We start from the raw sequence: 14,062 nt of genomic DNA, 5'->3' as shown, positions 1-14,062 counted from the left end.
GGCCCCCACTTGCCCCCTCAAGGGGGGGGGGGGCTGTCGCACTCCCTTCTCGTCGTCGTTATTATCCATGCACCATTAAAAGGGAAATCCCCGATTGCGCCTGGCCGTTTTAATGGCACTGCTCCGAGACCCCTTTGCCTAAATAATTGTTCACTCCACGCAAAGGTCCGGTTTCACTTTAAATACTGACTCTATCACGAGAGAGTCGGGGTCTGGAAAATCTGCTGAAGAGCGGAGAGTAATTTGAACTGAATTCAGGAGAGAGGAACCATGAGGAATTAGTCCAATGACGATTTTGCAAGTCGTCAACAGTGTTTTTCCTCCATTTAAAGCCATAAAAAATGTCGATTTAAGGTGAGGCAACTGCCTCAGCAAAAATCTATTGTTTTCTATACATTTGAATGGTGGAAAAACAATTTTGCCAACTCTCAAGAATCGCCACTGAATGAGTCTGTTGCGGCTGCACGCAGAGAATAAAGTCAACTGAGTATTTTAGAGAGGAAAATCGTGAAAAAATTACGCTGAGCATGTATTAAAAATTGTTATTTTCTAGACGAAAACTTGTAACTTTCCATTTCAACGTCGCAAAATTTCCACCTGCGATTTGTTTTGTTGAAATGATTCTTTTTCTAATCATAGGAAAGAATTAGTTACAGAAATAGAAATCGTAATAATATTTTTAAAATAAATGCAATCGTTTAATTCAATTTTGCAACCTTGTAATACAGGTACGTTCTTTGTTCGAGAGATGACAAAATTTCCAAAATACATTCGGTATGTAAATTTGTGTAACACGTAAGATATATTCTGGCCAACAGTTGATGAAAAGCAAAAAATGTCCGGCTCTTTGTTAGAACCTGGCTTTTAAAAACGCCTATAGCATACGCAGGGATGGGCATTTTCAGTGCTTCTGGAATAATTTTCAAATTTTTGATCAAAAGGATTGCGGTGCGGATTGCGGTGCGGTGAGAGGAAAATCGTGAAAAAATTACGCTGAGCATGTATTAAAAATTGTTATTTTCTAGACGAAAACTTGTAACTTTCCATTTCAACGTCGCAAAATTTCCACCTGCGATTTGTTTTGTTGGAATGATTCTTTTTCTAATCATAGGAAAGAATTAGTTACAGAAATAGAAATCGTAATAATATTTTTAAAATAAATGCAATCGTTTAATTCAATTTTGCAACCTTGTAATACAGGTACGTTCTTTGTTCGAGAGATGACAAAATTTCCAAAATACATTCGGTATGTAAATTTGTGTAACACGGAAGATATATTCTGTCTAAAAGTCGATGAAATAATATTTGTACCCTCATGTTTCACGTATTCTCTGGACTGAATTAAAATAATCGTAAAATGTCCTTTTTTAGTGCAAATATGTCCGGCTCCTTTTTAGAACCTGGTTTTAAAAACGCCTATAGAATACGCATGGGATGGGCATTTTCAGTGCTTCCGGAATAATTTTCAAATTGTTGATCAAAGGGATTGCGGTGTTTCGTACGGCAACCAGTTCACTTGAAATGAAAACAAACGAGCTACAAAGCTACAAACAATGGAGCCATCGATTTGTATACAATGCAATGCCTCGTAGCAAGAGATGCTGCTTTCAGCATCAGGAAAGTGGAATAGTGAAGGAAACGGACGACGCACTGTGGATCTAGTCAATAGGAGAGGTCGGACAAAATTTGATAACTTTCAACGCTTATAACTCCGTTTATACAAAATTGTGCGGTTCTAAAAGTGGTTCCATTGATTTCCTAGTGAAATTTTCTTCTAGTGGCTCCCCTTGAACTTCCAAATTTGACGAAATAAACATCAAAATCCGCAGTTTTAGCCAAAATTTTCGTGTCCGACCTGTTTAACTAACTCGATCCATTGTGCGACGGCTCGCGATTGCAGCGGAAGAAAGTCAAGCACGTTGATGAAAAATAAAGTATCCGCGGAAATAGGATGATGATATCGATTTATGATCGAGACGAAACGCTCACAGGCTTTGACAATATATCTACAAGTCGTGACCCTCGTTTCAAAAATTACTCAAGACGAAGACGACATCTGTATTCACGATGTTTGAAGTTTCCCAGTTTTGCACTTGTTGAGAGAGAAAGGGATACATAAGTTTAGGGGCCCACCAGTGAACTTGCAGCTCTGCGATTTTGTGCTTTTATTAATGAAAAATGTAATGATAGGAAGTAAGTCTCCTCTACTTAAAAGCTTGGAGACTTTAACGCACGTTTAGAAAAGAAGCCTATTGCACACGTTTACCTATGGTAGCGTTCCGGCGTAATCTTCTTTAAAGACAGCATTCAAAGTCAGTCCTTAAGCAGCTGTTTTTTTCCTTAATGAGGTCCCATTTATTATATGCATTATATCAAGGTTTAGGAAAATTAAAAGAGATCATCAACAAAAGATAATCCTTACGAACCTTGCGAGTAAATTTGAACCTCATACATTTGAAAATAGACACTTACAAACAATTAAAATCGTTTGTTTAATCGATACTGATATCGAAACTGCACTCTAATGCGATATTTTCTCTCTAAAAAAAACCACGCCTTTATTACGTTGAATTTCTTTGTTAAAATTGGTAATGTGAGTGCTTAAGTCTCCTGACAACAGAACTGCGATCTCAAAATTCAAGGAAAATGACGAGTAGCTGAAAAAATGGAACCAATTGATGCGATATATCGCAAGCCGTTCTGGCACAAAATATGGCGTCCATCGAATCAATTTAAGGTTAATAAAATTGATCATAAAGGACTTGATTATTTGTTTTTTCATGATGAAGTGGCATACAACAGTACTATCTTGATACTTCTACATCCAAATTCAGCGAGCTGACCTACTGTTCATACTTTCCTTTCATCCGACGCTCAGCCTGCATATATGTGCTCCTTGGTGAGAGAGTTAGAAGAAAGTCCGAAATTAAATTTCGGGTGCACGTAATATTCGACACTGCCCGCATAATAATAAATCACAGTATGTGACCGTGAAATTAATGAGGGTGCGCTCAGAAGTATAAGAACATCAAATAAATAAACTATCGCAACAACACGCGTGCGCTACACCCCACAGAGTCTTTAATCACCGGGTGTCTCTTCAAGCAAATCGTACGTTTGTTCTTTTTCATATTCATGTGAACACTCTGTCCTCTTCATAATGCGGCCTCACCCCGGAAAAGTCCTACAAAGCAAGCTCTGTCACAAATACTATGTTCTACACTAAAGAACTCTTGCTAGGCGTAATCAATGTTTGGATTTCCAACAGTTGAGCTTGTGTTTTAGCTCTTCTTCCCGGATCATTGGCGATACATAAAATGGCGTAACTTTATTACACCTTACGTAATGAAGAATTGAGATCATACGGACAATTTATCTCAATCAGTGGCGTGGCGTGATTTGCGATAAATCGATTGATCTGCCATTTAAATCAATGGAAAAAGATCGATAAACAGGTTGTAGGCAGCGAACACCTAAATAATCTATTCTTTCAATGGCTTCAAATGGGGAAAGATCGATAATCGATCATTCACGCCTCGACGCCTCGATCGCCACTGATCTCAATGTGCAGTTGTGCTCTTTCATCAGCATAGCGACGAATTATACAACACTTCCGGCTAAAAATTGTGAAAATCTTGATTTCATATACATTTTCCATGTGAGTGCCTTCAAATCGATGAGCCAAAAAGAAGGGATCGCTAGTTTTTAAATGGCATCCGTTTGGAATATCCACAATTTGTTCATCACTTTGGCAGCAATGTAATACGTGTGTACAAGTCCGGTTCTTTAATAGACTGATGAGTGGGTCGTAGTGGCCACAAAACAATTGTATCCGCTAAATAAATTGAGACTTGACGCATTTTTCTGCTTAAAAGCTTTGCCCGTTTCTCGAGGTTTTGTTTTTCACGGGTTCGGATACAGAGCTCCACATTTTTTCCGTACAGAGATCAATGTTGAAACTGAAATCTATAAATCTGAAGCCCGTACACGTTTTGAATGATTTACCTACGTATGATTTTGACTTCACTTCATTGTTTCATGAAATGTCTAGTTTTAAATTGATTCTGATTTATAAAAAATAAAATTGTTGTTGTATTTGAATCAGTGAGAACGAAAAAACACCAACTCGGAAAAATTAAAATAATCAAGACCTACACAAAACTGCACAGTAGATGAAGAATTTGGTCCAAGAAAAAGATTTTTGGTGCCGAAAGACAAGTAGTACAGGGCATTTTAAAGGTCCAAGATGGAACATATGCGCCAACTTCAATGACCTTTATAAAAACTGACTGTTTTCAATGAAAATGTAACATTTTCGAGTTATCGAGTTGGTGTGTTTTCGTTCTCACTGATTCATTTACTGAGTTCATAATAGTTTGTATTGTGTTATGGTTATTTCAAAATGTCAAAGAATACGATGATCTGCGGGGTATGAATCGATCAGCGCTTTCCGGTAGAGAGCAACTCACCATGAATTCGGAGCAGCGACCTATGCTCAGGTCTGTTTCGACGAAGTAGAGATTAGGTAAAGCCCGATGTTAAACCGTTTAAAAATAAACCTACATTTACGAATCTCTTCTTGTTTTCCCCTCTCCATCTTCCTCTGAAAGTTGTAATACGAAATTCATTATCACTCTTTATCCCTCGCAACAGCGTTTTTATGCTTATAAGCCACTCGCGATTTTTACATTGATGGAGATGTATTAAAAATACACCATTTGAAGTTACATCCTGGATCCTGCAGATGAGCCTCAAGAAATACATAATATTTTTCATGATTGGCAGGCCCAGCACGCACGCTCCAATTAAAATTCGACATCGGTGTCGTAAAAAGATACACATGTACATCCCGAGCCGCACTTCACGCGTAATAAAGCATCGAATTAACGGTGTCCAAAGACAGCTCAACCTAGCATTTCTGACGATAAGCCGCGACAAGCTGACCAAAAATGAGGCTGTGACCTCTTTAGGCAGGTACACTCATGGAGTAAAAGCTACGCACCGAAGAGTGTCGATTCATTTTCCTCCAAAATTTTTCTCTCTCATTCGGAAGGACGAAAAGACTAACTTTCGATCAATTGACTATCATTTATTTTGTTCTTACGTTCAATTTTCCTGTCACATGTATGCGTTTTCAAATAAATTTTCCTCACATGAAGCGATTTTAAACCTTAAATGCTGAGGCCCTTTGTGGAAAAGTCCTAGAGAAAACTTAAAAAGTCCAATGGAAGAAATCGGTGAGGTCATAAGAAAAACACCGATTCCAGTGGTGATGTGGCATTTTATCTGGCATAACGTCCAAAGATTTACCAGGACTACTCCGCTTACATTAAGACGAAAAAATGGGTCTTTGTAACACAGGAAAGCCTCTATGAACTAGGTTAGGTTATAGGTCAAGTTAAGTTAGGTCGAGTATAAGGTTCTGTCAGTAGGAAGCTAGGTGAAGGTTGGTCAAGTTAGATAAGTGAGAAGAACACGTCATGTTCTGTCATGATAAAAAAAAATAAGAATCAGAGATACTTATATGATGCTCAATCAAAGAGGCAAAGAATTGAGCAATGAGTATGGAGTCCAAGATCTTGGCTCATATAAGCAGGCAACCATTTAGTGGGGCGATCGTAGAGTCTAAATTCTTTTACGCAGTTTTACAGAATCATCTCGATTTGACACATCACCGACCGCCCGGTGGTTAGATGCACGCGCCGTTTAGGCTGATGCTATGTGTTACCATCATTCATTAAAACCTCCCGACGGAATATAATGTATGATACGAAAGCACGCAATAACTGTCAAGCTGAAACGCAAGGCACTTGGATGTCTCGGATCGCAAAAGCAAAGCGCCTTGCGTGAACGTGGTTCGTTCCTTTACTCGCCGCTCAATCCGATTTTTTCTTAAAATAAAACGCCACAGCCCCCCCCCCCCCCCCCAAGCACACACACAAATTAAAGTGCTTTATTCCAAGTTTTTCAATGGCTGAATCTGGTGGAACCTTAAAATCAAACTTTTTCTGAGATCAATTGATGAAATAATACATTTGAAAATCTAAGGCTCGATACTTCCAACCCCCCCCCCCCCCCCCTTCCCTTAAAAAGATTTGTCTCCTAATTGTTCCTGATACGATTGAAAAGTGAGGATCAGTCATATTAGAGTTTGATACTGAGAGCGAGGGTTTTTTTCTTTTTTCTTTTTTTTTCTTTTTTTCTTCTTTTTTTTGTAACAACAGAAATTAAGGTTATGAAAGCACGAAAGACTTTACCAGCTCCATCCCCTACGAATTTTACTTTAAAAAGGAAGTTATCATTTCCGTGTCGTCATTCCGCGGTTCTTTCTCATTTCGAACATTTTTATTTTATTTACATGTTAGTCGGGAGCCTCTGGACGAAAGTCTAGTCTAAATAAAGTTCTCCAGACTTAGCACAGGCTTGTGGCATGATATTAAAATGATGGCAGAATAAGGAAAATTTTTACCTAATAGAGCGTTTGCATGAGTCAAAGATTTGGGACTGGTCAACGACACCTATGGGTAGAATTTATCACTGAATAAGATGATTTCAGTATTTTTGTCATGGGAACGGAGTTCCCCATGATATTACAATCGTTCCGTTGCTTTCGCTATGGGATTCCCTATACCTCTGCGACCTTGAGCGTTTCGCCCAGTCTCCGATTTTTGGTTGATTTTCCGATGTATCAAAAACCGTTGTATTTTTTAGCCAATCATGTCTCTACGTCAAGTTGTGTTGATTGCTAAAATTCGCTTTCAGCGAGTTTTTTTCCACTTGAGATGTCGTGTCTGACTGGTAAATCTGCGCAGATCCACGAAGTTCCGTTTTTAGGCAAATTCTTTTTTTTGGGAGGTTCTGATTGGTTATTTTTCGCCATCAGTTTTCTGTTCGTTGGTGCAAAAGATCGCCTACCTCGTTGCTCTTGAGAAGCCGCCATTATCCCACCTCAAATTTTACAAATAGAAATAAAGAAATTATAACTATTGTGCAAGGTGGAAAACTGCTCTGGAGGACCCGTTACGGATATATGAGCCAAAATCGGAACTCGATTGATTGATTTATTCCATGAATACAGAAATATTGCCTCAGCTTACTGCCGCGATGGCAAATGCCTGCTGATATGAACCTTGAGACACATGATAGCATAGGCAAACAATGTCTCACAGAGAAAGGCGCTTAGCTCATTTCTCCAGAAGCTACGAAGACGCGAATCGCCGAATCGCTCAAGGACAACTCTTGTGATAAGTCCCGCCCATCGTCCGAGTCTTTTAAATGCTATTTTTTCCCACTCTCGCCGATCTGTGATAGCCTAGTCGACTGAGGCGCCCCATATTTTTGATAAGGTGCGGGCAATAGGTGATCGGGAGTTCGATACCCGGCGATGGGAGATAATTTTTAATGGTTGTATTGAATGTTTTAGACCAATCATCAAAAAATAATTAATACTAGATGATAAATGTACGAACATTTTCTCGTGAGTTAATATGTTAAACAAAAATACTGGAATATACCTCCTTCATATAATCAGCCACATGTTCCCCCAAATTAATGACGTTATTTTCTTTTTTCAATAAAGTTAATTTGCATTCAACGTTCGTAAGTTAAGCAAAAAGTACCTATTGATACAAATAGAAAGACATGAAAATAGTATGCTAACATTTCAGTTGTTTTTTTTTTTTTTATTTATTTTTTGTTTTTTTGTTTTTTCAATAAAACAAATTGACTGGGACTAGAATCATCGTATCTCTGAAGACAAAAGCTAAGTTTTTTGATACAGAAATACTAATATATTCATCCTTTATATAATCAGGGAGATGTTGACCCAAATATTGATGTATATTTTCTCTGTTCGCCCAAATTAATGATGGTATTTTCTTTTTTCAATAAAATTAATTTACATTCCACGTTCTTAAAGCAATATTTTCTCCAAAATTCAGCAAAAAATAACAATATATACCTACGCAAAAAGTAAATAAATAAATAAAGCAATGACATGAAAGTAGTATAGGTAGTACACATCTAACATTTCGGTTACATCTATTTGAATGAAAAAAATGGCAACTTAGGAAGCACATAGGTCACTTATCGACGGTGAAACTACCAAACCACGTATCTCGGTTTGCGACGTCGCAGACTTCCTGTCATACTTTATTTTTTAAATGAAAAGCTACTTAACGTCCAGTCTTGAAAATTTCCGTGATTTTTCCTCTTCGTGCGGAGAAAATTCTGTGAAAATTTCAAGGAATGATATGGATTTGGTCTACTTCAAAAAAATAAAATGTGAGCGGAGATTTTTAAACACCGCAAACGAGATACGTGGTTTGGTAGTTTCACCGTCGTTATGATGCGTATTCGGGCATATGCGTAGAGTAAAAATATCATACTTTACGCCGAAAAAACGAAACTGAAAGTTAAATGCGTTAACTTCCAAAAACCATACATAATCCAACGAAAATAAATAATTGGTAAATAACAGCTTTCTTGTATGCAAAGAAAAAAAATTAAAAATGTTAAAAAAGAGATGTCGACACAAAATTACATAGCCCCTTCAATTCTGAAGATACTACAAACGAACTGTACCTTAAAATTTTCATATCCCAGAAGCAAAAGTTCCCATGACGAATATTGCTATCGCTAGCGATTGCAAAAACCAACTTGTTTTTCCTTCTTTTTTTCTCTAAAATCAATTCCTAAGCTCAATTAGAAACACTCTCTTAGTTAAGGTCGTAATGTAACACTTAAAAATGTTTTACTGTATATTTAAAGAATGGATAGAACCCTTGAACAGAGTTGCCGTTTTATGCAAGGACGCTTAAAGTATTTCTATAAAATATTTCTCCACAAATAATTCAATATTCTTTCTAGGCGGTTTTCAACTGATTTCCAATGAAAATATGAGCTAGCTACATGGTTAAGAAGAGAGCTCCAATGGATTTGTAAGATTATTTGACCGATTAATAGGAGTTTCTTATAATTCGAATAAAAAAATGTCGAAAATGATGGGGTTGTCTCAATCTTAAAAATGCTCCTCCATGACAGTTTTTTTATATGTAATTGGGCCAGAATAGTTAATTTCAAGGAAAATAAAATGCATCTTCCATTGTCTCGCAAAATTGCACATCAAAATAGTTGGTCAAAAAATTGTTTCGATCCTTGCAATATTTATCAGTGGCGTGTCGACCGTGTCGTACATTGCGATAAATCGATTGATCTGCCATTTTATTCTATGGAAAAGGATCAATTATCAGGGTGTTTGTAACGAACATCCTCAGAATTGATTCTTTATCATAGCTTTAAGTAGGAAAATATCGATAATGGACGATTCACGCTTTGCTACTGAGATTTACTGACGCGAGACAAGGCAAATATCAACATGTTACATGGATTGATATTTTGAAATCATACAATGAATTCAGGGCATACTATCTCTTGTCATAACGAGGATATTAAAGTCATTGAATATTCAAGCAATTGCGATTCAATGTACAACACCCTCTGCTCTAGCTACAGTATGTTTTAAATGAGTATTGGTGGTTGTTTTTCTTATCCTTGCGTTGAAGTCTCTCAGTGCATGGTATGCTTTCACCTGTGATTATCCGTTGTGAGAAAAAAATCTTACAAAATGACAATTCTGCGAAACGTTACCACTCTATTATAATTTTCAACATAAATATTTGTTAGTGTCATTGCATCAACAGTCCTCTCCTTGAAACTTTGTCGACGCAACAATATTTTGATGACGAGACGTATCAGTCACTCATCTCTATTAAGGTGTCTTAAATTTACCTTTCTTGCTTTATTTTTTAATTGATGAATATCAATGTTATGGTATGGGAGCAAAGATATTTTTTCTTATCGTCAACCATCGCTATGCCCAATTTCACAATAGAGAATTCGCATGCAATTTTTTTATTGCTTCCTCTGGAAGTGCTTGAAGAGCTGATTTCCCAGTATTTTTTATGATTTTTTTCTGATATGGGAAATAGTATAAAAATAGATTTAAAAGTGAGAAAATGCACCACCTAGTGACGTCATCTGTGGCATTTCCCATTTAAACACATGTATTTTAGCAGATAAGATCATTTTGTCATATCCTCTCCAATAATTGTTCAATTTATGAACCAAGGGTATCCTCGTGTTCAGTTCACTCAGTAGTTCCCACTTAAACACGAAATTCATCAAATTTCAGACACCTGCAAATTCTCTATTGAAAAAATTGTTAATTCTACATTCTTGAAATGGAATGAAGCGGAAGACCACAACATCGCAAAATGAGATACGTGATGTCTATAGTTTCACCGTTTATTTTTCCTCGAATGAATGATAGAATTTCTTTTCAGACAAAAAAAGGTGCAGAAAGTAAAATGGTCATATTTTCTTCTTTCCGCGTACATCAAATAAAAATGACGACCGATAAAAATACGACGAATTCCATAAATGTCAGTTTACACAACCTGGGAGGGAACAGCATGCTCGGTGTAATCCTGGAGTAATAGACAGCGCAAAAATGTAATCTAGATTCTGCTTTAAGCCATCACTCGAAATAGCGACTACCGGCTGTCCGCAGTTCAATGTCTTGTAGAATTTTTATAGCCGCCGTAAATAATGAAGACCCTCTTCCAGGAAACAAGAAAATTTTATAGACGAGCTGCCATTCAGACATTCCTCGATGTCCACAGAAGCGTTTTATTAATTGTGAGTGATGAGCGGTAGTAACTTTGTTGATGATGTCGCGAGCCCACACGACCACACGTCTGTTAGCGCAGTGCGGAGGTGAGAAAAAAATGAGAGTGCCGTTTTGTAAATAGATTTTGTTCCGTCAACTAGGCTAATTCCAGATGAAAATGGGTGAAAAGACAAGGTGCAACTCTTCTGCAAATGATAGAATCGCGTATTTTCAGCCAGTGTGCTTAAAAATAGTCAATGATGTACTTACTAGATCTAGCATTGTGTGTGTCGCTTTATTTTGTAGTTATTTTTTACTTTTTTTTTCTATTTTTCGATGTTTTTAGAGGTGCCGTATCAAAACCAATTAGAGTGGAGTTTCGTATTACAATGCCTCAACTCAACCCATTCATGCAAAAGAAGTCTATGCCTACATCGGGTTTAACGTACAGGTAGGTTGTTTATACATAGATGCATCCAATCACTATACATTTTGTATTTAAAAAAGGAGAAAAAGATCACAACGGACATTTTTAGTGGGGCATACCTTTTTCAATGTTCAACAAGTTCGTGGAAAAAGACCATCTGAATATAGAGCTCTCATTCCAGGATGGAATCCCTTATTTCGATAAAATAAATGCATGCAATCATTGTAAGCTGAAGATAATATTAGCAAATTTTTGAGCTTTAAAGATGTTATAATTTTGGGTTCGAACCGATGAAGTAGTCAGATTTCCATTGAAAGAAGGGTGGTCAAATGATTGAATATCATCAAAAAAAAAAAAAAAAAAAAGTATCGTGGGGAAAATGATTCCTAGGGGTTTGATTCCTGGTGCCTCTTTGATAATATTTATGGCCTCGGTAATTTTTCAATTTTTTCTGCTCAAACGGTAAAAAGGAGATCGACAATATAAGTATTCGAAAAAGCATTGCAGCTAAAGTCGAAATTTGTGGCTCAAGCTTCTGAAATTCGGCAAGATATCGCCAAAAACTCACATGGTGTGTCGAGAGTTTTCAGCAATTTTACCGAATCGCGGCAACGAATCTCAGCTCTAGTTGTCAAGTTTTTCGGAATGCGAATTTAGCAATACATTTTCCACCGTGCACAGTATTTAATACACTATTTTAGTTTTTTACGAGCAGATCGTTACTCAATCACCAGACCGATTTGAACTAAGGTCATACGCACCTTGATTAATTTCATAACTTTTCCAGGGACGGTAAATCCAGGTAAAAACGTAGGAACACGGATAATTCACATGGAACAAATCACAATCCAAAACGGCTGAGAAGGGGTAACCTCGACGACACTTACAGCAGCTTGTTCAGGGCCGCCATAGCACTTTTGCTGAAACTCTTCTGCGAACTGTAAAACACTTGGACGCACGTGCCCAACACATTTGGTTCGATAGTTAGCATCCCTCGCGAAAACGCACCGACTCACCGAACACGCGCTAGGAGAACGGGGCGCGTTTTAGCATGGCTTCCTCGGACAACGCGCGATGGGACGGAGAGAAGACTAGCGGGTCCGCGCGAGTGGGCAACTCGCGGTGATCGCGCCGGGACGAGGTGCGCCCAGGATGGTAGGGGAGAGCGCCGCACTCCCAAAAATAGCGAAGCGCGGGAATTGAGTTCTTGCGAGATCCGGAAAGCTCCGCAAGAATGGCAGACTTGTGATTTAGCAGCTGCACTGATGTGCTGAACTGCCGTACTAAGGAAGAACGCCGTATGAGCCTTCAGACTTTTATCGAAGTTTCCTTCGATAAAAACTGAATTTACAGCACTGAAAAAAAAATCTCGGTGTATTTACTGAGCAAAGGGTAAAATTACCAAGAATTCAGGGTCCTATTTGATCCCAGTTTTTTCTTGGTAAAATTACCATTTATGGAATTGTAATTTTACCGAGACATCTCGGTAAAATTATTGAACTTTCTCGGTATTTTACTGGACCTTGGTAAAAACGCCAATATTTTTTATCGACTGTGGTAGAATTGCCGAGATAAAATGGGAAAGTTACCGGGAATTGATTACCAATAAAAGTGGTATTCTTACCTGAAAAAAAAACAGTAAAAATACCGGTTTTTAGGTAAGCTTACCGGTCCGTCTTGGTAAAATTACCAATAATTGGTAAAAAAAGTGAGATGGTAAAGGTAAAAGAGATGGATGGTTTGTTTCATAGAAAACCAGTGGCACCATCGTGTTTCCAGCAAAATTTTACAAATACAATAGTACTTCAACTGAAAGTTGAACTTTCAATAGGTTTCAGTTAATTTAATTTAGTTCAATAAGTTTCAGTTTCAACGGAAATGGATTTCTGGCGGCGATCTGCCGGCATTTCGAGACGGGACCGTGTCCGTAATGAGAGAATTCGCCGCAGATGACGAAAGTTGGAAACGATATCTTGCACAACGTCATGTCCAAGCAGTTATGCTGGTATGGACATGTGCAGAGAATGTCGGAGGAGAGGTTGCCCAAACAAGTTTTGGATTGGGTACCACCTGGGAAGAGGCGACGGGAACGTCCCGTAAAGGGTTGGCGGCAGGGCGTCGACGAAGAGATGTAGCGGTGTCAGTTGCCCGATAATCTCTGGAAGGACAGGCATGTGTGGCGTTTGGGTGTCGCAGAACACCAGAGTGCGTTGTAGGAGCAACTTTATACCTATAATAATACTTCAATCGCAAATTCCTGACACATGCAAGAGCTCCATCATATGATCCATTTCCTTCGTTTTTCAAGACTGAAAATTAGTAGCCACATGAAAAATAGTGTTTGATTTTATGAAAATCAAAGACTCCCACCGAACTTATCGGCTCGTATGACCATAATTTTATCCTCTAAGTGAGAGAGTGAGATCAACTGTTCTATAAGGAAATGGGTTAAAATTTTACGCAAGTAGTATGGAAGGATGGTAAGGAGGACGCTGCAAGCTGCAAGAACTCTTCGCAAGGCGGGTGCGCGAGGATTGTGCCACCACTCCCGAAACGGACTCGGCGCTGAAACGGAACCTACGATGGAAATTGCAGTCGCTGGCCAGGACCAGGAGGGCGCCGATGCGAGATAATACTCGCTCGTGACTGAAAAGCAATCGTCAGTTGCCGCGTCGGTGTATCAATTACGACTTTCTACCCGAGGTATAAAAACACAGTCCCAAGAGCAGGAGATAGGTACTTACTCCGTTGCACCACTAACTAGAGAGCATAATTTCATTCAAACGTGAGCCCTGAAATGCATGGAGTTGTGTTGACGACAGGGCTTATCCCAAAATAAAGTTACGTCCTTCTATCAGCAGAGAGACCACTCAACGTGTATGCCGTTTGCCTGCCACGGCGCACCTAGTAATTGGCGCGTGGGCAAGACCTATTCTCGTTCTAATCAAAAAAACTTAAATAGATTG

General features: G+C 38.4%; 1 protein-coding gene across 1 annotated transcript in view; it reads right to left on the bottom strand.

Moving 5' to 3' along the window:
* The window catches only part of LOC109031172 (uncharacterized), a 34,645-nt gene extending 21,866 nt beyond the window's left edge, over window positions 1–12,779 (bottom strand). The window contains exon 1 of the mRNA XM_019042535.2: window positions 11,858–12,779. Within this exon, the coding sequence (XP_018898080.2) occupies window positions 11,858–11,872 (15 nt within the window). The 5' untranslated portion in view covers window positions 11,873–12,779. The remainder of the gene's footprint in view (window positions 1–11,857) is intronic.
* Between the last annotated feature and the right edge of the window lie 1,283 nt (window positions 12,780–14,062).

The sequence above is a fragment of the Bemisia tabaci genome, chromosome 3 (genome assembly GCF_918797505.1).
Source record: "Bemisia tabaci chromosome 3, PGI_BMITA_v3".
NCBI lineage: Eukaryota > Metazoa > Arthropoda > Insecta > Hemiptera > Aleyrodidae > Bemisia > Bemisia tabaci.
Note: the sequence above shows the minus strand (reverse complement) of the source record. Positions and strands in the feature narration are given on the sequence as shown.